The sequence below is a fragment of the Eptatretus burgeri genome, chromosome 6 (assembly GCF_056783735.1).
Source record: "Eptatretus burgeri isolate ZD-2024b chromosome 6, Ebu_testis_v1, whole genome shotgun sequence".
NCBI lineage: Eukaryota > Metazoa > Chordata > Myxini > Myxiniformes > Myxinidae > Eptatretus > Eptatretus burgeri.
Window position 1 is genome coordinate 79,660,716 of NC_140966.1, and position 24,672 is coordinate 79,685,387.

At 45.0% G+C, this 24,672-nt stretch overlaps 1 protein-coding gene across 3 annotated transcripts in view; it reads right to left on the reverse strand.

Moving 5' to 3' along the window:
* Window positions 1-8,716: 8,716 nt before the first annotated feature.
* Window positions 8,717-24,672, reverse strand: part of LOC147025145 (dual specificity protein phosphatase 8-like) — a 50,526-nt gene continuing 34,570 nt past the window's right edge. For all 3 annotated transcript variants that reach the window (XM_085885821.1, XM_085885823.1, XM_085885824.1), the window contains 4 exons: window positions 15,539-15,702; window positions 15,246-15,405; window positions 11,357-11,480; window positions 8,717-10,875 (listed from right to left, as the gene is read on the reverse strand). In XM_085885821.1, coding sequence (XP_085741947.1) covers window positions 9,984-10,875; window positions 11,357-11,480; window positions 15,246-15,405; window positions 15,539-15,702 — 1,340 coding nt within the window. In that variant the 3' untranslated portion in view covers window positions 8,717-9,983. The remainder of the gene's footprint in view (window positions 10,876-11,356; window positions 11,481-15,245; window positions 15,406-15,538; window positions 15,703-24,672) is intronic.

Genomic DNA, 24,672 nt, shown 5'->3' on the forward strand with positions numbered 1-24,672 from the left:
ATGTTCAAGTTGTCGTGGTAAAGGTTAGTTGTACATGTTAGTGGGAAAGTCGATGCAACGATTAGGAAAACAAAGGTTGGTGGGCAATGGGGGAGTTTGTGGATGGTCTTGGAGAAACGATCACGGATGCTGGGACGAGTGAAAGAAAATGAATGAATGATCCATGGAAAAGGCAATGCAATCTTTCTGCCATTTTGTGTACAAATGTATCAAGGGAACAACATTGTCAATCATCCATTCATGTACTAGGGAAAGGGAAAAAGGGTTGGGGGGGGTGGGGTGGCAGGGTGAGTTTAGCAAGATTAAGGTAATAATGATACCCATCGGAGAAAGCAAGAGGTGACAATTGGAGTGGAAGGAGAATGTGACCTAATGGTGAATCTGTTCCACAAACGTGGCAGTAGAAGGAATGAGGATAAGCATTCAGTTTATTATTGGGAAGATAAACCAGGTGTGGGATTCTGGAAGAACACAGGCAACTTGGGAAGGATGGAGGGATGAGGCCAGAAATGCTGATATAAAACGTGTCTACTCACCTGCCTGTTGCACAATAAGCAGACCTAGGGACTCGACCTGCTGAGATATCACCCTCATCAGATCACATGAAACAAACCATCTCTATAAATACTGAACATTAAATAATGCAAAGCCACATCAGGGTAATTCCCTTTTGCACATGGTGAGAAGGGGTGTTGGATGCTATTTTCAGGTTAATTTGTGTACACACACACACACACACACACACACACACACACACACACACACACACACACACACACACACACACACACACACACACCCTTTCCCCTTTGGGTGAGGCTAATAAATGAGCATAATTATTCTACTTTTGACATCTAAGTTTACTTGACTTATCCTGTTTGACCGTATCTTATGAAGACTTGTCACTGCAGTTTCCATGCTGGATGACGTCACAGCATTTCAATGGGTGGCGCTTCAAGTCCAAGCATTGAGGTGGTGGTTTTCCTATGGCCGACTAGTCCCAGACTAGATATGGCATCGAATGCTATTCCATGACCAATCCTTGATGGTGTGTTGGCTACAAATATTTGTGGATAAAATACTCTTTCCTTATCAGTAATCAGGTTTTGGGTGGCGTTGACATTGCAGATGTCTGTGGGCCATCTATTATGCACACATTTTGCCCGGACTTGCCTCTTCACATCGTCGTCGTCCCATCTTCCCAATATTTTAATTCCTCCCACCTGTGCACCCCCCTCTACTTTGTCATCATCTTTATCCATTACCTCACCCCAGCAATGACTCCTGCATACCAACTTTGTCCCTCACCTATTTGCAGTAATAATTTTGTGTGGAGAAAAAAGCGAGGGATGCTCCTATCGAATGCTGCCCATTTCACATTCAAGTACCATACTTTGCATCCACTTTTGTTACCCCCAATCCTGTTTTCAGATGCAGAATGCCTGATTAGATTGTTCAAACATGTTGCGATTTGAGGGAACAACTCGGATTTTTGGAGTATGGGGAACTTGGCCACCACAAAAAACAAGCTCAAATGAGCGAAGATCCTCGTCCTCTTAGTGATGACATCATAGTTATCAGTTATGCATCAGGTGTGCGGTAAATTATCTCTAATGCCCTATTCGATTCCATCTGAAGTATTCAAAAAGCTTGCGTTGTTTCGGAGATGATTGTTTATGCGATTTCCATTGCGATATTATGGTCATTACTTTTTTCTTGGAAGAATTTCCTCGATCTGAGATGGTTACTGTCTTGCGTGTGAGCTTTCTGCATGAACATGTCAAGTTTCAAGATGTTCTGATGACAACTCTTGGTTGTGAAAAAAAAAATTTCAGAACATAGTGATGTCATAAAACGAATATGACGTCATTGTGATGTATCAGATTTGCGTCAAATCATCTGTGCAAATACCCCGTTTGATTCCTGCAAACAGAATTCAAAAAGCTTTCCTCGTTTCAGAGATACTTTTTTTTGGGCGATTTCCATTCGGAGACATTATGACGTCAACTTTTTTCTAGGATGAATTTTCACAATCGGAGATGGTTAATGTCTGCGCAGGGTATTTTTACATGTATATGCCAAGTTTCAGGAAGTTTCGATGAAAACTGGAGGCTGTGAAAGAAAAAAGTCCACAAGAAGAAGAACAACAATGTGAGTAAGACTTAGAGATCCTCTAACGAGGATCTAAAAATAATAATAAATAGGACAACTGGACCTGTAGCTTATCTGGGCCATGGCCTAATGTTGAAACCCAAATTTGGTAGCACTTTGGTGGGTCTGGAGAAGATTTTTGAAGAAATTTACGAAGTCGGCCATTTTGACCTTCTTCGTCATATGACCAAAACAAGGTTTTCAGTTCCTGTTACTAGTCAGGAGAGGAATGTTGCTGCCAAATTTCAGCCAGATCGACCCAGTGGTTTGGCCGGAGAAGTCAAAATACACGGACAGACGGTGCGCGATGACAATACCTTATCTGAAATTTAAATTCCAGATATAAAGCGAAAAATTAAAACTAAAAAGAGAACAACCAAATGTTAGAAGACCACAGCCTTCACCCTTCTACACCTCTATGGATGCCGGTCTTGACAAGTCTTACACAGACATTGCTACAGGAACATCTGTCATGAACATTTTTCTTTGTGATAGTTATCAAAACATCCATATTTTACACAATGGCTCTCAGAAATGACATGTCTGACAGGGTGGAGGATGAATGGAAGTTAATAAACTCATAAATCCCTTAAGATTCTCAAACAGTACTGGATGCTTATTTTCAGTTACCAATCATTAGGGACTTTTTATCTCCACGCTTTTTTAAAAAGAAAACCAGTGGGGGGGGGGGGGGAGAGATACTGTAGTCGGTTCCTTCCATCTGTCCATCATGCCATCTCCTAAACGGTTACTGCAGAAATTCACCAAACTTGGCAAGAAAGTGCACGAGTATCATCCTTGGCCACACTCCCTGGGGCAGGGTCAAAAAGTCAAATACTGAAAAATGCAATTACAGGCACATTGAAATATACTAGTGCATGCCCATAGATGTGTGGCCTTACGTGCAAACCCTCCCCCCCCCGCAAAAAAAACTCAAACCGCGTGCTAGAAACAATAACCATACAAGCCGTTCCTTCACTTTCACGTGCCCGTAAGTGCGTGGCTGTACGTGCAAAAAAAAAAAAAAAATATATATATATATATATATATATATATATATATATATATATATATATATATATATATATATATATATATATATATATATATATACACACTTTAAAACTGCTTGCCAGAAACCACACAGACCATTCCTTCGCTCTCGTGTGACCATACGTGCGTGGCAGTGCGTGCATGGCCATACATACAAAAAAAAAGAAAAAAAAATTCAAACTGCGCGCCAGAAACAACAAACACACAGGCCGTTCCTTCGCTCTTGCGTGCCCGTATGTGCGTGGCCGTACATGCAAAAAAAAACAAAAAACTTTCAAACAAACACACAGGCCATTCCTTCTCTCTCATAAACGACGACTGGATTGGGGCATTGTGTTTATCTATAAATGCGGATAAGAAATCGAGAAATTATCAGAATACATTAAGTCATCACTATCCAAAAGTAGTGCGTGCCCGTACGGAATGTTCACATCATTCCACGAATTATCGCTTGCATTGAAGTAACAACTGCTGTGATACTTACACACAGAGTTAATTAAAATCAAGTTTACCTCCCTGTCTTTGCTTGCCATGACATTCGCTGCCATTTACCATTGGCACTCCTACCCCACGGTAACTAAGGCACCGATCGATCCCCATCGTAACCAGTACGGCACGTGACGTCATCGTCGGCTGGCCTTGCACTGGCCTACGCAGCCACGCCCACGCAGCAACGTGTCCTGTGATTGGTAACTAAATGGCGCATCGGCCACGCCTACGCAGCACGTGTCCTGTCATTGGTTGGTAAATAAATGGCCATAACTTGGGAATCACTTGTCCGATTAATATCAAACCTTGAAAAGGCACATACTCAGGTCCTCAGCAATATAGCTGGCAAGTTTCAATTAGATCGGACCAGTGGTTGTCGGGAAACAGTGGTCACACACACACACACACACACACACACACACACACACACACACACACACACACACACACACACACACACACACACACACACACACACACACACACACACACACACACACACACACACACACACACACACACACACACACACACACACACACACACACACACACACACACACACACACACACACACACACACACACAGCTGGAATTATAGATAGATGAAATGAGGTCAATGAGATGACAAATGAAGGGGTTGAATGCAGACTGCAGATCAATGAGTAAGGAAACCCGTCGTTGTGAATAGTTTTTACCACCAAATTGAGATGTAGTTCGTTGGCAAGCATGTTGAGTGGAGCTGAATTCCTTAACACTTCCAAAGGCCACAGCGTTTTGACAATTGGAAACAAAAAAAAAGTTGTGCACTTTTTTTGATAAATTATTTTTGGAACAATTTTTGTTCATAAAATAAATAATAATAAAAATAGTCTCCATGTACATTGTACACACCTTTATCTCGTTAGCACCTCTTCATAAACAACATCGCTGAGGAAACGGCGCTTCTTTGTTTCCTCGTCCAGGGTAAGAATACGGAAGCTTTTAATGGCCAATTATTCAATTAGCACCAACGTATTTTGCCTTTTCGCAAGGAAAAACACGAAAAGAAGAGAAGAGAAAAAACCCGTAATGGCGAACGCGGCTGAGTTTCTCTTCTCCATCGACCACGGCTGCGCAGCAACGCTTCCTGTCATTGGTTGATTAAAAAAAAATGGCCGCAGCAACGGTTCCTGTCATTGGTTGGTCAATAAATGGCCATAACTTGGGAAGCACTTGTCCGATTAATATTGTTGTGGTTGACGAAATTCCCAAACCACCATTCAGGTCCTTTAGGTGAGATATCTCTGTAAGTATATGTGTAGTTAGGCCCAAACCCGTTGTTTAGAGGGAATAAATGTCATTCATTCGGGCTGTGACCCCTCCAGATAGCCGTTTTTCTTTTACTATCTTTCTTTTGGACCAGCCGCCATTACTACCATCACAACCACCACCAACCACGTCTCAACAGCATTCACACAACAACCACCAACCGCAACGCCGCTTCACAACAACAGCCACGACCTTTACCGTCACAACTCGCCCTCGCAACCATCGCATTACCACCATTCCCGCGCCGCTTGTGGGCACCGATACTGGACTCGTGCAGGGCGCGCACCGAGCAGCGGGTGCAGAGGCACCAGCCTTTCCGAAGCAATCAGATCAAAAACGACTCACGCCCACTTCTGTTCCGTCCTATCGGCGAGCGTGGGGCGATTTGGCCCCGCCTCCAGGTGCGTTGGAGTGTGGTCGCTATATGCAGATTCGTGGATCAAAAAGCATTCACGCCCACTTTTCCTCGGTCCAATGGGGAGCCAGCCAGAGGTAAAGGGTCGAAGGTGAAGGAGCGAGGCCACGGGGGCTATAAAGGGCCGCGTTCGCCCGTAGTTGAGGCAGTCAAGTTGAGTTCGGAGTTGAGTTGGGAAGAGCCAGTCAAGAGAGGAGTCGGAGAAGGCAGTTGGACGGAGCTGTGGAGAGTTGGAGAGGTGGCGGCGGCGAAGGCAGTCGAGGGGGTGCTCGTGTCAGAGTCGGGGAGCTGCGGAGAGGAGAGGCCGGCAACGCGACCGAGGTCGTGGTGGAGACGCTTGTCGCGGGACCCGAGCCAGGGAGATATCCTCCTTCCCCCGAGCATCAACAACCCCCTCCTGTTTCCCCCCGCGCTGAGATAGTGCGAGAAGGGGGCCCCGTTCCCACCCCATTCCAGACACTGTCCGCGAGGCCCGCAGAGTCGGGGCGCCACCGCCATTTTGCGGCTCATCATCAGACGGGTAGGCCCGACGCGGTCTCGGCCCCAGGCCCGTCTGCCCCCATCATCCTTGAGGGTGGTCCTTTGCTTTTGCTTTGAGTATATGTGTTGTCGGCGCCGTCTGTGAAGTAAAACTGTATAAGTGTTGCCGTGTGCTAGGTAGTCGGTTAGCTCTGCATTGTGTTTTGCTTTTACATTTGCTTTTTGTGCATTATTGTGCGTTTCTTCTTCTTTTACATTTGCTTTTGGTGTATAATTGTATATGTGTGCTATCCGTGTGCCATCGCGAAATAAATGTGCTCTATGTTGAACTGTTTTCCCGTTTCGCTTCGTCTTTTCCTTTATTGAATCTCCATCTTACTTCACGTAAAGGGTTGGTCGTGGGCTAAAACGCCCGATAATTAATCGAACCGTCCAGGTTGACGATAACACCGCTCGGTTATCCCGATAGTACGGAACGGGTCGCTTAAAGTGGCCCGTGTCCGAAGTCGACCTGCGGCGAGGTGCGATCGCCCGGTCTACCCTCCGTGTGGGTACTTAGGTAGGTCGAATTTGGCGAGCAACCCTATCCCACGCGGGGGGCCGATTGGCCCGATCGTGGTGAGGCGAAAGGCCCACCGTGACTAGTTCCCGGCGTTAGTCCGAGAGGGTCACGGCGGGATTGTCCGTCCGGTGGGCGACGTGCCGCGATTCGAGTTACGTGGCCGTTCGCACGCCGGCGGGCGCGAATCCGCAATAATATCAAACCTTGAAAAGGCACATCCTCAGGTCCCCAGCAATATAGCTGGCAAGTTTCAATTAGATCGGACCAGCGGTTGTCGAGAAACAGCGGTCACACACACATACACACACACACACACACACACACACACACACACACACACACACACACACACACACACACACACACACACACACACACACACACACACACACACACACACACACACACACACACTTTGAAAATGCAATCAACATTGGGGGACGCATGAAATATGTAACTTTTTGGAGATTTGGTTCCTGTGTTCATGCCCAGAGAGGGGATGGAACAGGGGTCAAAACGGATTTTGTTTTTAACCAATTTAACATTGGGTCAGTCCTGATGGAACTTTTTACCATCGTTCAACTTTGCTTTAGGTGGGAAGTGTGAGGATTTGTGATGGCATGCCATCGACTTTGCTTTCGCTAAATATGAAAACATGGAGGCAATTTATTAGCCTCTTACCTCTCAACTCTTAAAATGGATATCCCATCTGCTGGCATTTGTTGGTGGATGACAAATACCTCCCATGGTGTGGTACACGAAGAATCGGTGAGTTTTGCTGGGGCAATGAATAAATTACTGAACTGCCGAGTTCTGAACTACATCGACTGCGCAGCAAGTAATATCCAGCATGACATAGCGAACATGCAGACACTGATGATGGACAAAGACTCATGGCGCAGCATTGTGAACTCTCTTGGATGCGTCAGCGTAGCAGTAGTAAAATAAATTAATGTTCTCACCAACAACACATTGTATGAACCACCTAAATTTATAATACCTTCAGTGTATGAACACCCACCCTGCTCTCGTCAGCAATAATGCAAACCAGCAGCCACACGTTGCATGAAATGATTGATTAATTTAATCTCCCACCTTCACCCTTACAACCCCCCTTCCCTACCACTGGTCAGAACTACACCATCCCCAGAAATAAATGCAACTGTGGTCCAATGATGACAATGCTTTCAGACACGTCGTATTCGACAAGCATATCTGAAATGTATTCAGTTGCAAATTTGGGATGTTTTACCACCTTGTTATTGGGTCGCCGAAATAGGTGACCCTTATTGTCAGTAATTGTCTGTTTGTTTGTTCGTTTGTCATCAGCATAATTGGTAGTAAACGTGGGCGGATTTTGACCAAACTCGGGGGGTAGGTACATCTTATGACCTAGTGCTTTGGAAATTGTGATGGTTGCTCGGGACGCTTTGGTTCCCGAGCAACAACCGAAAAACCTTCAAAATCGGTACCGGTCACGCGAAATCAATTCCGAAAGCCATTATCCCACGCAAGGTTATGAAATTTGGCACGAATGATCTACAGGTGATGCTCTATCAAATATATTCCGGTTTTGTGATATATGGAATACTTTACCCGCAGCGCCCCCTACAATTAGGGTATGCGCGAAAATTGAAGGCCCCCTAGCGACAAGGTGAGTGCATCGATACGAATGAAACTTTGCAGGTTCATGGTACTCAATGAGTACTACAACTTTGCCTCAGGACATATTGACAGATTTCGCTTAGGTCAGGGGTCAAAGGTCAATTAGTACAAAAATCGATAATATGCGAGAGCTGGAGGTGCCTTCGTGCCAAATGCTACTCCTCCTAGGGTTGTGGTCGTATGGTCATGAAAATTCACACTAATCGTCTGGAATACATTGTGCACAAACGATCGAGCCGGATTTTCAAGTTAGATCTTTGTTCACCCACAGCTCCCCCTCGAACTTTGGGGATTTCCGATTTCAAACCGCTTTTTCGGTACTTTTCATTCAAATGGATACCGAGTAGTTATCAGTAGATGGAACTGGATGAGATTTGGTATGCATAATCTTAAGGTGATTCCCTATCCGCTATATGACATCCATTTTGCTCTATATCTTATAGTTTCCATGCTCGGCGACCCATCGCCGCCTACCGGCTTGTTTGTTTGTTTGTTTTTTAAACTCAATGCACACACTTATGTGTTTGAGACCAAATGCCTGCTCAATAAGGACAATTGGTGTTCGAAACATGGCACAAGCTCAAGGAGTGGTAAATTTGAGACAAGTTTTATTTAAACATTGAAAAAGACACATACAAAACATCACTCCAAAAAAGTCAACTAATAAATAGCAACTCTCAATCATGTCAATCATTTAAATACAAAGCATTAGTGTCAAACATTAACGGTGACCCTACTAACAGACTATTGGAACATTTGGAATCGAACAAAACGCCCAAAAACATTTACCAAAGTCCCAATCGGAAAAGTGGAAAAAAAATCTTTGCAGCCTCAACGACCGAGTGCGTACGAGCGACGCCATCCAAATCAGAATATTTCAAACCATTCGTACAATTAATTAATTACTCACTTGTATTCACATTGCACTGCGGAGAGCAAATTGGAGGGGGTTGGGCGGGGGCGCTTTATAAGTTAAAAACGGCGACTGCGGCTCTGGTTGGCAGAAACTCGCATTAAATAGAAGGGAATAAATGTTAACTTATCATAGGAAGCATTTATTGACGGGGATCATTTAAATATGCATTTGTGGACACCTTCTCTCTTGTTTTTAATTCTTTCACACCATTGATCTAACCGTGCACCAATGTTACGTGTGTACACACGTCCGTGTATAAACGACCAAAACCAGGTGTAGAAAACAAAACGAAAGTCGTTTGTACTAAAGTAAGCTTGGAATACAACAACGACCTCTTTCACTTGCCCGGAGCCAACATGGAAGGTGGGGAGAAGGGGGAGAGTCAAAAGTTGAACACATTGAAAGGTGAGATCACAAAAGACTCATCCGCTAATTGAGCAAGACTTTTTAAACCCATTTCATCACTCGAGGTGGATAAATACATGTATCCTTGTTTGTTTACCTGAGGTAAGCACAGTAGTATGGAGACAAATAATTAAGCTACCTACCCCACCCCCCATCTTTTTCTTCTTTATGCCCACTCACCTATGCTACTAAGTGTGCACCTTATAACATCGACTGACAAGTTACTACAACAAAATACAAACATCTGGATTCTTACATCCACCACGAAAACATCTAGAACATAGTTTGACATTTTAAAAATTTGAAATGCCAAACAATGACAGCAATTTAGTTTCTAGGTTTTAAGAGGTCCAACAAGCTGTGCAGACAGTTTTTGTGTCTTGTTATCAGACAGCGAAGATTCCCAATGTTACTTTGTTTTTCATTGGATGAGTGGAAGGTATTTTAAAGTAACAAGACACTCTGCTGCCTGCAGCTTCACTTTTTAACCTCAAAAAATAAGAAAAGAAAAGGGCAACATTCAGAGAGTTTCCATTGTCAAGATACTTCGATGATCTCCATGCTACCCGAGAAGCTTGATCGCTTTACGATCGCTGGCAGGTTGTCTCGCCCATGTACTTCTGCTGCAAGGCCTTCCTCAAATTCCAGCTGACAGCTCCTTCTTTTAAAGCCTTTCTCAGCTACCGAGCTCAGCTCTTCGTGCCAGCTTCTTCTCGGAGTTTCATTGCCTGCCACGCCACTCACCGAGTTCTCCAAGCGCACGTGGCTTCGCAACCGCACCTCTGCGGGGCCGCCGCCATAGTTAAACGCATACGCACCACCATTGCTAACTGTCCCCTTGCTAAGCATACTGTCAGGAAATCGCCAGGTACCGGGGAACTGCTGCATGGCCGAGGAACCAGGACTGGTCAAATTTAACCACAGCTGAGGCCGAAGCATATCACCGTTTTGTAAGGAAATCCTACTGGCCAAAGGACTGGGTGGATCTGTTCCAATTTCAGGGTTGCTTTCAATTGTCGCCCTCTTCGTTTCACCAATTTCCTGGCCGTCAATCCGCGATACTTTCGAGCCATCCTCAGTGGAGCTGGAAGCAAACATGCTGACATGGTGGCTTCGTGCCATTGCCGCAGTCGTCGCTAAAACAGACCCTCCAAATTCAAAAGTCCGCTTGAGGCGATTTCCATCGAGGCAACCGTCGGTTGCAGAGAGGCGGAGTGTACTGATTCGATGTGGCAACGAAGCAATGCTTACACCCTCTGCTCCACCGCTGCCATCTTGCAGCGACAGGAAGCCAGTATCTGGTAACGGATCTGCAGCAGGCCCCTGTCGACTCGCCTCGCGTTGACCGCAGAGCACTTTCTCGAACTCCAGCAGCTGACCAAGGAAATTGAAGTTGGGTGAGATGGATGGCCGCTTTTCCTTAACAAATCTGGAAGCATGAAGTTGATAATTAAAACTTTGGCATTTTGTGAGCGTAACACAACTTCTTTTTTTTTTTGTCTTTTTCGGGAGTCATTTAATCTCGAAGGCATTTTGAATCATCCTTCAACGTAAAGTTTTTGATCAAGCAAGAGCCGTCAAGGTCGAGCATGCTCGAAAATATGACGGTCAAAACTAATTTGTCATTTAATCTCACACTTATGGGTGTCAAACCCAAAGTAGACAACTTATAGGAGCTTGAACAGCCAAGTCTTTCTAAATTGCCTACTTTGGGTTTCACCAGCTACTTCATGACCAATTCCTGGAGAGAGAGAGGAGAGAGAGAGAGGAGAGGAGAGGAGAGGAGAGGAGAGGAAAAAATTCTCCATTTGAAAAGGTATCAATGGGTCTTAACATGCAGAGTGGGCAAAATCTGGGAAAGTGCAAAAGGAAATTGTGCTTTAGCTTTGCACTTGTGCCGAAGTGCTTACCTGTAGGCATCGTCAGATGACAGGCCGTGATGTTTCATGACGTACGCGATGGCGAGCGTCGCTGAGCGAGAGATTCCTGCCAGGCAGTGCACCATAACTCGGCAGTTTGAAACTTTCACCTTGTCTGCAATGGCACCGAGACACCAGGGGAAAGGAGGGGGCTTTTTTTTTTTGTTTGTTTTGTTTTGTTTTTAATCAGTTTCGGTTTTACTCCACAATTTAGAGGAGGAAATACACGCATTGAATGAAGCCTTGAAAATAAATTAAACAATGAAGAACTGAGCAACGCATTAGTTTCATTCTATAGGTGAAAGAACAAGCTTGACCTGCCACAACGAAATGAGTTTAAGTCATAGAGAACATTTTTTTGACTTTGTGATGGGATTACATAAAATGTACATTTCCTTAATCTGCAGTAAATAAGCTTTAAAACTGCCAACGAAACGATGATGTCACATGCATTGTGAGATCTCAAGAATGCGGAAAGGAGCATTAAAGATTAGATCCTGTATTCTCGCACTCTCACCTGAGCAGTGGGTACTGATAATGCAGGTATCTAAATATGTGCACACTTAAACATGGTCCCTCACCATCGGCTTGTGCCCAATGCAATTGGAAAAGTCCATGCCAATTAGATTGATCATACGTCAAGGAACGATCACTTGAGTGTTGTGGCGAATTTATTGATTAAAATAATTTAAAATTAACATACGACTGTTACTATAACGATTCCCACCTTGTTATGGGGTCAGTCAGGGAAAGTTTTTGGCCCAGGCCTTTCACGAACCGACTGAAGGCGATTTGCACAGGAATTTGGAATTTGTTCAGGGTGGTTGCAAATAATTTGCCGACTCTTCGCGAAATGGACAGCAACCCTAACCATGTACGTTTCATGTACTTGATTCAAAAAGTTATCCACAAACTAATGTGATCACAAAGGACGACCAGTCCAACGTCCACCCGAGGGATGACGCACTGCGATTCAACGCCCTACCTGCGAGGCATCAATCTGGCACGCAATAGTCAGGTTGGGAATCAAACCCAGACTCGACGGTTCAAAGGCAAGTAAGCGTGCTCCCGCTGCACCATGTTGTCAGACTCGCTTCAAATTAACTTTACTCATCGGCCTTTGAAATATTGCAGGTGAAATCAGAGGCTCAGGTTTGCTCGTGCTCTCGTGATTAAAGTCTCAATTAACACAACATGTTTGCTTTTAATTCTCAGCATTACACGAATGATTTTACTCCATTTCATCACTGATTTTTTTTTTTTATTAGTCATTTGTGATCCTTAGACAAAAAAAAAAGGGATAACTAGACAAAATTTGACGTCGCAACGTCGATTTATACGCCTCCGCCCACATTACTACATCATTATACATACTTGTACCAAGTTTGATTTAAATCCCTTCATTGGTTCTAAACTATCACATTTTCAGCTGACATGACCTCTGACCTCTTGATGCCAAAATCTAATCAGTTCATCTTTGCATCATAATATACACCTTCACCAAGTTTGGTCAAAATCACATCACTGGTTTACAAATTAATCCTGCAACAAAATTTTTACCTCTGACCCTTGACCTCTCGACTCCTTAGTCCAATCAGTGAAATAATACCATTCCTTTCATGCCGTAAAGGCACATCGGGCTGCCGAGGCAGTTTCCTTGGCTGGGAATACAGTCCTGGACGGGTCACCTCTCTGACGCAGGTTACCATGAATGGTTATTACCCCAGTACATTGGTACTCATTTCACTGACCTCGGAAGGACGACAGGCCGAGTCAACCCCACCTGGTATCAATTTAACGGCCGAGCAGGATTTGAACTTATGCTTCAGTCACATTTGGCTCGGCGGCCGTAGGGGCTAAAAAAATCCACGGCCACTAGCAATTATAGGGCGGCCGCAGTATTTCTACGGTCACACAATGTAGCAGTCACATATGTTTTTATTTTTCAGGTAGCCGCATGGGGTATTTAGAAATTGTGGAGACCAAAAACGTGGGGGTGCCGTACGGTCTTTGATTTGATGTCGCACGATGACCTTAGGGCGTCCCTGCGGCGGCCATAGAATTTTCAAGGCAGACGCAAGTTAGCCTCAAGGTGCCCACAAGGCGACCGCAGGGGAGCCCTAAGGCGAACGTGGAAATAGTTCGGCCGCCGTAATTTTTTGGGGGTTGGCAAAATTCATTTTTCATCGATAAGAGCCTACGGAAAACGCACGAATAACACAAGCCCACCGTACGCCCTACGTACGGTTGACGTGGAACACATCTACGTCATGGCTACGGCTTGTCGAATTGCTACGGCCAACCTAGAAATGAAAAAAGTTATAACTCCGCGCTTTAATTCCACGGAGACCCCCCTACAGCCTGTAAAAGATAGCCATACTGCGTAGGGCCACCCTGAGGCCACCTCAGAAACTCTACGGCCGCCGCACGTTTCTGTCAATTCGGGGGGGGGGGGGTACGGCCGCCGTATCCGAGCCGTAGAGCAAATGTGACTCATGCTTAAGTACCCTAGAATCCCAAGCCTGCCACCCTAACCACTAAGCCAACACCAGGCTTCCGAATCAGTTTGTCTTTACATCATTATACATACTTGTACAAAGTTTGACCGAGATCCCTTTTGCTGTTCTTAAATTATTGCGATTACAAAAACCTATTATGAACGGACAGACAGACAGACAACCCGAAAACATAATGTCTCCGGCAACTTAGTCAAAAAGCTCCGGTTGGCTTCTTCCTCACCACCATCCTTGCAGCAAGCCCAATGTTGGTACAGGCAGTTTGAGCATTCATTTCCCAAGAGATTGGGCGCTACCATCACCGTGATTTTCACTGTTGGATCACAAAGGATCAAAGTAATGGCGATCAGCCTGTGCCACTGCTCCTCCGGGTAACAGATTTCCAGTTTAGAAATTCTGACTTCAGTCAGAGCATTGACGGGATTGCCGCAAAGGTTGTCCTTGCATCCGTGCGACACCACAGAGCTTCTTGCAAACTATTTGGACGGTCTTTGCAGAGAAAATTTGCAAGTTTTTTTTTAATATTTTTTTTTTCCAAGAAGAAGATACAGTACTTCAATCACCTTCCACACCGCGTGACTGCTCATGGTGAATCGGTGGTCACCAGTCACGAATCCAAACACCATTCCTAGCTACGAGGCCGATGAAGGTTATGTTTTCACACCTGTCTGCGTGTCTGTGAGCAGGATATCTCAAAACGTTGTGGACAGATTTGGGTGGGTGACAAGGTCGAATTGATTAGATTTTGGTGAAGATCCGGAAAAGGGAATTCAATATTTTTGTTTAAGTGATTCTTCACCATTAAGAAAGGAGGCCAAAAACAATCTATCGCATGATCTTTCAAAAAAGTTGTGGATTGATGATGACAAAACTGGTTGGATGAGTTGGGTAGATGACACGAACAAGCCAATTAGATTTTGGTTAACGTCAGGATGCAGATCCGGCCCATCAGTGGGATACAAGACGCAAACTGTTCAACCGAGCAGAGGTGCCATTCTCGTTTACAGTATGGTAGTCATCATGAAGCTGCCTTCATCGAAGGATTCCTGATGCCGGCTTTCCGACGACATATGGCGTGTGGATGTGGAGTGCACAAATTGAAGGGAAGTGCAATTATGTCATGGGTTTGTAATCGGCCAAGCTCTGCCATTACCCACCAAGTCCTGAATAAATAAATATTAATGAATACGCCTGCACAGACAGTAAGCAGAGGAGTTTCTCCAAAAGTGAAAATGCCTGAAAATGGTCAATTCTTAACGCTATTTGGTTACATTCTTTCCTTTTCCGAAAACCAACGCTCGACACAACTATTGACTCGGATTGTTGCGGCAGATCACAAGTGCTCGTATCGGGTTGTTCTTTACCAATGAAATCGACCGAGCGATCCAGCCATGGGAGGATCTTCTCGCAGTAGCTGTCATTGACGGGCACTCGGAGAAAATGGTCCTCGGGGATGAAGTCCGGTTGCGGGCACGTGTTGCTGGCATTCAATACATAAGTTATGCCATTCTGAGCCATCAGTTCCTGAAACGCACAAAGTATGATTTACTGCATAAATACTGACCAGTGCATTAAGCACCACCAATGAGAAGGTTTTGAAAAAAAAAAAAAAAATAAAAAATAAAAAAAAAAACTTTCCAACATCTGGCGAGCATACCTCGTCCAGAACATCAGCCTGGGAGCCCAGGTACAGATGTGGAAGAATGCGAGTCGGGCCTGCGCTGGAAACCGGTAAGCATGGCTGCGATATGGAACCCTGGATCAAGCCGACCTCACGGCTCTCGTACAGGCCTGGGTAGCACGCCGAGAATGCAAAACCTCCTGGGGAAGGTGGTAACAAAAAGACTTTCAAAGTCCAGATAAGTTGATAAAATTCCAGAAGCTGCTGATGTTTCTACATTACAGAATGGTACTTTACAGCGTTCGGTCAATGTGCTGGCTATCAGAGCCCTGCGATAAACAACATCTCAGCAATACTTTGGGTACGGATTCAACCTTGGCCTTGGGTGCGACCTGGGGACACCGAATCAGCCTGACAGCCGCTTGGCGCCATTTTTGCTGATAAATTAAATGGGGGGCATCGGTCACAGTGGTGGAGATGGTGGACTGCTTTCTTCTGGCCATGGAGGAAATAAAAGTTCTCAAAGATATGCTTCGGACCATTTTAAAACTTCTATTTGTTCCTCAATGAAACAAACTATGGCAGTCAAGAGAGATCGGGTGGGGGAGAGGAAGTTAAAGCAAAAGGTTGCACTTCCGACGTGTAAATGTTAAATAAAATATTTTAAAAATTTTTTTAAATGTCGATTATAAACAAATTCGCTCTGACACCAAGATAAGCACAAAGGCTCACAACTCAACTGTGTAAATGACCGAGATAAACCTTTCCTCATTCCCACACAATCGACACATCGGCTTCTTGGCAAACAATCAAGATGTTCGTTTGTCCCGCATCTTCAATGCTCCAACTGTGAACATGTGATGTGCAAAGCCCTGTCCTCCTCCTTTAGTACGCACAACATGGCTACGGTAGCATTTGTTGGGGAAGTAGCTACGCCACTGATGCAGTGCCCCTGTAGTTCAGAGCAGGAATTTCAAATGGGTCTTTGTGCTGGCAATAGCTCACCTACTCGTCACAAAGGACATCGTGGGATCTTTCACGTCCACCAACTCATGTTGGCCGACATGACAACAAACTTAACGTCCATCCGAGGGACGGCACGCACATCTATGAATCAACTTGCCTGCGAAACTCCAGGATGACAGTTTATAGCTGGACTCGACAGCTCAGAGGCCTCTGGACTATCCTGCCAGCCATGCCACGTCCTTTCCCACGGACAGTTGTAGATGATGGAGAGCGGGAGATACAACGAAGCATTTCTTGAGCTTATTCAAAGCTTCACCGACTGCTTGCTTTCATCAACTGAAATTAAATGGTGAAGTTATATTTTGTGCCTTTATTCTGGATTCTTTGAATATCACTTATCCAAACTCGCTTTGGACCTGCGTTTCGTGTACTCGATTCAAAATTTGTTGTTCCCTATTTCGCTCTCACTTAGAATTCCAAATTTCCAACTCACCCGACGCAGCACCGGATTTTGTTCCCGGCACATGACGTGACCATCAAAAAATCACAAAGCATTGCCAATGATAAGAGCTCCGCCATGCCATTTTACTCGATAAATCAAACCGGCACAATAAAGCAACTGTTCCACTGACGATCTACGGTTGTCACGAGAGCCAAGGGGCAAGGGTTGCGAATGCAACGTGTACGGCCATCTCAAAGTCTGCAGACAGAAAGAACCTGCACACTTGCTCTGCCAGACAAACGTCCTCAACGACACGAGGCAAGAGCCATAATAAACTCGCGTCGGGAACCTTCCGCTCACGGACGGCATCCTCAGTGCCGATGCAAGAGCACAGGCCATGACCAACCAATTGAGTACCTTTCACTCACTGCAACCCCTTTATTGCTGACACAGCTTAAGCCATAGCCAGCTTGCGTTGGGTACCTTTCACTCGCAACAGATTTATTGCTAACAAAACAATAAAGGTCATAACCAACTCATTGGGCACCTTTCACACAAGGCAACACCTCCATCGCCAACAGCACCAACTTTTCCTTCATCTCCCTCTGCTCCTCTAAAGTCAGTGTGTTATCCTGCTGCCTCATCGTTTACCTGCACCACGAGCCGAGATTCCTGGATACAATAAATATAATAATATATATATCAAAAAAAACAAATCACCACCACCATATTTTTGCAGAAAAGCCAGACGGACTATGTTGATAATTTGGACATTTTGGGGATTTGCGCAACAGCAGCAAACTCGGATTAGTAAGTTGTCCAAGGACAAAGACCGATCAAGATGGTACTCAAAAAGCTGGTAACCCTCGTTGCAGAAAACAGATCGGTTTGATAATAACGCGTTGCTGCGACAAGGCGGTGCAGGCTAAAGTATGGCGGCTGGAACTGCCGAGGGAACGCAGCTCGAGCCACCCTTGAACTCCAACACGTTTCCTATTTGGTGCACAAAGGGGAGCATTGAACCCTCGTACCGTCAATTCCAACACGAGAGATGGCACGTTATAATGTACTTTAACATGCACAAAATAAATTCCAGCCACCGCCTGGCACACAACAACAAAATCTCTGCACCGTACGGCAATCCCGACGCTCCAATAAATCTCAGCGTGACGGGGCCTTTTCTCTGCAGTTTCAGCAAGCACGTGCAAGGCAGAGCCAAGTCATACGCATTAATAGCTCAGCAAGCCTGTGTTTGTGTGGTGGACTTATCATGGAACTTTGGGGGGCTGCGAGGATAACCTGGAGTTATGCATACTCCCCTCTGAGCCGTCTCGCCAGGGTTTGAATCTCAACCCAGCTACAAACTGTCGGCTTGCTGTTTCGCAGGCAGGAAGAGGCATCAATGCGTGTGAAATCGTTGGAAGAAGAGCCTTAAGCCAGAGGACCAGTCTGCTAGTACCGGGGATGTTGGTGGATGTTAAAAGATTCCACGTGTTCCATGAAGAGTAGGTGAGATCACCAGCACACTCAATGACTTAGAAACTCCTGCCACTGATGATCGTCAGGCCGAGTCAGCCTGTTCCAGAAAGACTTAAGGCCAAAAACTGCCCCACCCACCCCACCCTTCCTGGCCAATCCCACAAGGTGGGAATAATATCAAAGACAGCACAAGAGGCTGGCAGGGTGGCCTGGAGGTACACAGTCACCTCAAAGCTGTCTCGCATGGGTTTGAATTCCGACCCAGCTATAAACCGTCATACAGGTGTTTCACAAGCAATTCAAAGTGTCCTGTACATCGGACAGCCGTTAAACGGGCGACTCGTCTGTCAACGTTAGTTGCTGGACGATAAAGATCCTTTGGTGTCCTTCGTAAAGAGTAGGTGAGCTATCGCCGGCACAACGAACAAATTACAAATTCCCACCCGAACGTTAGTCGAACGTCAGACCGGGCCAGCCGGTTCGTGAAAGACTTGGGCCAAGCTCCCCCTATCAAACCCCACAACTTTCTTTAATGATCCAAAAAATAAACCTGCCCCCCAAAAAAAGAACAAGAGAATCCGAGGTCTTTGCACGGCAAAGAACTTCTCGAAATTCACTAATAATGCATTCAATGGGCATCGCGGCTGTGCACTCGGCTCGTGCAACATTTGCGATTGAGACACAGAAAAGGAAATGCTACATGTGTAGCAATCATTTATTTCGTGACAATCTGTGCAATGCGTTTACTACACTACCCAGGCCTGCAGTTTATCCACCGGCGCAGAAACAAGGCTGATCATTACCCCCACACTGCTGTAAAACGAGTTTCATTCGTCTTGTTTACTGCGATTCTTTTTTAATAACCACAAATTCCAACATTGTATTATAGTGCTGAAAAACTCCAACCTTTCCCCCCCCCCCACTTGCAATGCAACATCTCTACACCCCACCCCGCAGTCTGCATCTCGGGTCAACGCGCCAGTTTCCTTCTGATGGTCAACGCTCGCATCCGTTGACACCATTTTGCCGTTCGCCTCATCTTTGCAGACAATGGCCATTGTGTTGCGCGCATTACATAATCCTTTCCTGCATCCTATCCAAACACATTGTGAAATGATTTGCCTTCGTCAGCTTTCATTCACCTTTTGCGTCGATGCGCGTCATGCTGTTCACGAGTGCCCGATCCCCACCACCTCCATGTAGTAACCTTTTTGGGGCCACGTACTGATCCCACGCACCACCGCCATCGGTAATTCTTCCATCTCCACCTTTACTCCTCACCGTCTTACATTCATCAAAATCACTTAAATTTGTAGATTTTCACCTCCATTCACCCACCTTCTTCCCACAGCAAAGGAACACATAGATAAGCTCTTTGATGGAAACTTTTACATCGACTTCATAATGCTTCGTTGGCCGTTTCGGTGATTGGCTTTAAAATAGTTAGGTGGTTTTTTTTATCAGTATTGGTCCAGTAACCTCCACTCCAATTGCCTTCCAAGATCCTGGGTCTTCATTCACTCCCAACTATCTTATCCTATATGCCTTCACAACCTGTGCAGTCATCTCCTCATGTCATTCCAATCGAAGATGGAGTTCCCATCGAAGCGCTTAGCTCATGATGCTTGGATTTCTGATTCTGTAACTTATGCCACACTGATTTGTCTGCATGTTGATGGCTGCGTAATACACCTCTACATCTCCTCGTGTCCTTGTCCTGCATGGGACTTGTGTACTAGCTTTGGAAAAGCATACCATCTCACACAATCACACCCCCCCCCCCTCACCCAAAACCTGCCATTTTAAAAAAAAATCTTCAATAAATCCCAGTCCTACACCACTGAACTCTTTCTTACCTAAAGGTTTACTTCAAGAGACTATTTGTTCATTTGGACCACATATACCTCCTCCACCCTCATTAAGGACACCTGACAATTTCCAATAATGTTCTTTCACCAAGGCTCAGTTTAATTTGTATTTTTAGGTCTGGAAAAAAAAAATAAAATAAAAAATCAGTCAAACTGTATTTGCATGGGTCTTGCCTCCACGTACATCATTTCTGAAATCCGGCAGGCCCTTTCTGAACACTGTATAAGCCACTACCAGTCGTCGGCTTCTCTCGGGAACTTTTCACTTTTTGAAAATGACATTGTGCCTACAACAGATCCGATGCATACGACTGTGAACAGCACAAGGATCCATTCAATGTTTACCGTATTAAACACTTGTGGCTCGACCAGTCTACTTGATCATACGGGCAATAATAAAGGGGGGAGGGGGACAGCTCGAATGGCCAAATACCATTGGGCATTTCACTTCCACAGGTAGATCAACCTGTGTTTGCAACTCATTTTACAAAGTATGCACAAAGTGAAAATGGTTTTTGACTTGCCCTTTATTTAGTTTAGCCGTAAGGACGAAGAAATCGGGCGAAGCCATTTAATTTGCTGGAGGAAAACTCCCGCCATTGGTTGAGGAGTTAGAAATCACATCCCTTGATGAAGTCATAGAAGTGCCTGGAATTTGTGATTTCAAAAATGCTTCTTTCTTTCATTTTTGGAAGGTAATTGGCCATCTATTTATTATGGATGCAACATTTTTTTTTTTAAGCTCTGTGCCTGTCAGATGATCCTCATGATGATCCTCCTCCTCCAACCCATGATGATCACGATGATCCTCCTCCTCCTCCCCACGATGATCAAGATGATGACCTTCCCCCTCCTCCTCCTCCCAATGATGACCATGATGATAAACCTCCTTCTCCTCAGGATGATCCTCCTAATCACAAAGATCACGCATCATGATCCTCCTCAAGATGATCCTCGATCCTCCTCCTCATCCTATACATGACCCTCCTCCCCCTCTGCATGTACAATGTACTGTACACATTGGAATATTCTCTCCATTACTCAACACCACACCACACCACACCACACCACTAGAGCAATGTCCAACCATAACCAAAGCTTGCAAACCTCCTCAATTACGAAGTTACACGTGACTGTTAAGGTTTGTTTTAACTAATGTTGTGTTCAACAACAATGGAGATGAATTTAATAGGATGATGCACAAAATATAAATGCACATCGTTTAATTTGTAATAACACGATTTAAGCACTGAAGCTTAAATTTGCCTGGACATCGTCTCACAATGTCACCAACAAGCAGATAAACAAAAAGGTACCAGAGGGTTATTCTTCAAGTGAGGTGACTACTACGACTACGACTACTACTACTACTACTACTACTACTACTACTACTACTACTACTACTACTACTACTACTACTACTACTACTACTACTACTACTACTACTACTACTACTACTACTACTACTACTACTACTTTAACAGCTCCAAATAATCCCACATTCCTGGTGAGCTTTGTCAAGGAGGAATCTTGTCCAAAGCCTTTCACAAACCAATTGGCCAGGCCCCAACATTCGACTGCAGCAGATCTGGGTCGCAATTTGAGACTTTGTTCAGGATACCGGTGATAACCGCCTACTTTTTGCGAAAGACAACGTGGACTCTAACATTGCACCAACCAATGATCACAGACGGGACAACCATTTTAACATGCATCTGAGGGACCGCACACTTGGTGGGTGCAATGGCCCGAGTATCTGAACGCAGACAAGACAAGACTGTGCTACCTCTGTGTCATTCTGTCAGACTCTTGAAAGTCATGCAGGGGACGAGAAAAGCTTACAAAGCAATACTATTCAAGAACTGCGACCATAACAAAAATTATATAAACGATCAATTTTATAATGCAAACCCAGATTTTAACGGGGTATACGAATGATGGGCATCTTCCATGGTCCACCCCATGCACAAAATAAATATATGGCCCTCAGGTGAAGTTGGAATCGCAGGACCCTTTCAGCTTTGCAAACCTACTTGAAGACCAGGTCATGGCCCCAAAGTTGAAATGCAAAAATGCCTCAGAGATTTATTTTTTTATTTATTTAAGGAGGTTGGGAGAGGACAATCAATAATTTCATCACCGGAGTATCGTGCATCGGAGAGACACCAATCAGTGGGTCTGCTTTGTACTTTGGAATTATAAATCGCATGACAAGTACATGCTTGTGAATGGGAGCAATATGCAAGAGAAGTATAAAAGAGCTTGGGTGAGGTGGGAGGAGGGGTCAGGAGGGAGGGGTGACGGACAATCAGAAAGGAAATTCAAAAACAGTGAAGACTTCGTAAAAGTTGTGACTCAAACAGGCGTTTCATACTTTCAAGGAAGTTTGAATTCCAAAAGTAGTCTGAAAATGCACGATGAGTGTGCAGAGAAGAGAGACGATCGAGATAACAGAATTAACATTGGCGGGATAGCGGCGGCATCGCCTCCGAGCCGAGCCATTTGGAATCTATTCCCAGCAGAGGGATCTTATCAGACTAAAATTATTTGATTGTGGGAGTTGTGTCATGGAGGGACGTTGTCCTTCGGAGGGAGGAAACGCTGAAGGTCCATCGACAAAATTTGCAAAAGTGGTGGCATTGCGACACCCCCTCTCCCCCACTTCCACGTTTCTCCTGGGCTACAGGCAATTCCCCTCTTCTTTCCCTTCCCTTACTACCTTCCTCAAGCATTTTCATTTTCCTCACTCCCCTCACTACCAGTTCCTCCCCCTTTTCTCTTTCACAAATCCTTCCCTAATCTCTTCCTTTTGGCAATTCCTAACCTCACCACCCCACCCCACGCCTCTTTTGCATCAGTAATATGTAAGTAGCTCCTAAAAGTCCGCTGTTCTATCCGTAATATAGACCCATGTTATCTTTTACAAGAAGAGGCCTTTGTTAGGCATTGGTTTGACTATCTATTTAAATTACAATTATGCTTTGGAGCTTGATTAGGCATTGTAGGGTGACTGTGGCTCAAGCTGCTAAGAATGTAGGCCAAACAATGGACAGTGGACTGGCACCACATAAACCAGCCCAGTTTTGGGGGGAGTGGGGGGGGGGTGGGGGGGGCAGCCAGTTGGGTTTTACCAACAATCTGATAACAGCGAAAGCAAATAATTCCAAGAAGCTGATAATTCAAATATAGTACTTAATACTGCTCCCTTTCAGGCCAGCTTTAAACATGTAATGTAGTCCAATGTCATCCCACGTTAGGCCCCTGTCCCCACACCTTGCCTCATTTGGAGTCTTCTCTATAACCACTGCATCAATCCACAAAACTGCAAAGGTTGCTTATCAGATCAGATCAAAGCTCCCATTCAGACAACAAACCGACTTAAAACTTTTGCCTCTTTTCCTGTCCTGTTAGCCACTATTTTCTTTTCAATTACATCTGATATGCACAGTCCATTTCATGTCCACCTGTCCCTCCAAAACACCTGCATATAATTTCCGTCAGTCTAATAGTCTATAGAAACCAGTCTTAGGACCAAGCAATTGAACACGTGACACAAACCAACAAAATTCAACTCTCGTCCTTAAATAGTACATCCCCGAAGAAAATCAGGAAGGTGCTTTCCGTGCGCAACGTGGTCTCAATGCAGACCGCACGTTTGATCTCCATCCGTCATTTCACTGCAAGTTTGGGTGCGACAACGGTTCGGTGGGCACAGATCTCTCCTGCACTTTTAACGCACATCAGACGTGTATATTAGCCCTCCCTCTGACCAAAAGGTGTGCGCATTACCGGATTCTTTAATGCCCATGTTTATAAGACGGATCGATTTGTGCAGAAAACCATGGCCACATGTATAAAGTGATCAACTCGCCATTTGTACGACGTCACTCCCAAAGAGGAAGCCTCAAGTGAAGACGTCATCTCTGGAGTTGGGAAATTGCTTCCCCAACTGTCAAACCCCGACACCCTTCCACATTTGCCTACATTTAGGATTAGCATAAAACACAATTCAAGCATAAACTGGAATCAAAACCTGCAATGGAGACTAACTCAGATACAACAGAAATGGACATGCTTCTTTATAGGATACACCACATACAAGGTTCTGTTCTGTTCTTGCGCATGGCAGCTTGGCTGCTGGATAGCCATCATTTCTTGGGAGCACGGCTGTGCCGCCGGTGCACTGGAAATCATTTCGCTGACCTCAGAAGGATGATAGGCTGAGTCAACCCCACCGAGTGTTAATTCAGTGACCAACGGGGCTCGAACTGAGGACCCTAAGATGCCAAGCCAGTCACCCTAACCACTAAGCAAACACCAGGCTTATATACTAGGTAGAGTTATACAGAAGGGATAAAAAGGAACAAGAAAGACGAATGTAAAGTACTTTGTAAATGTGGTGGTGATGAAAACGA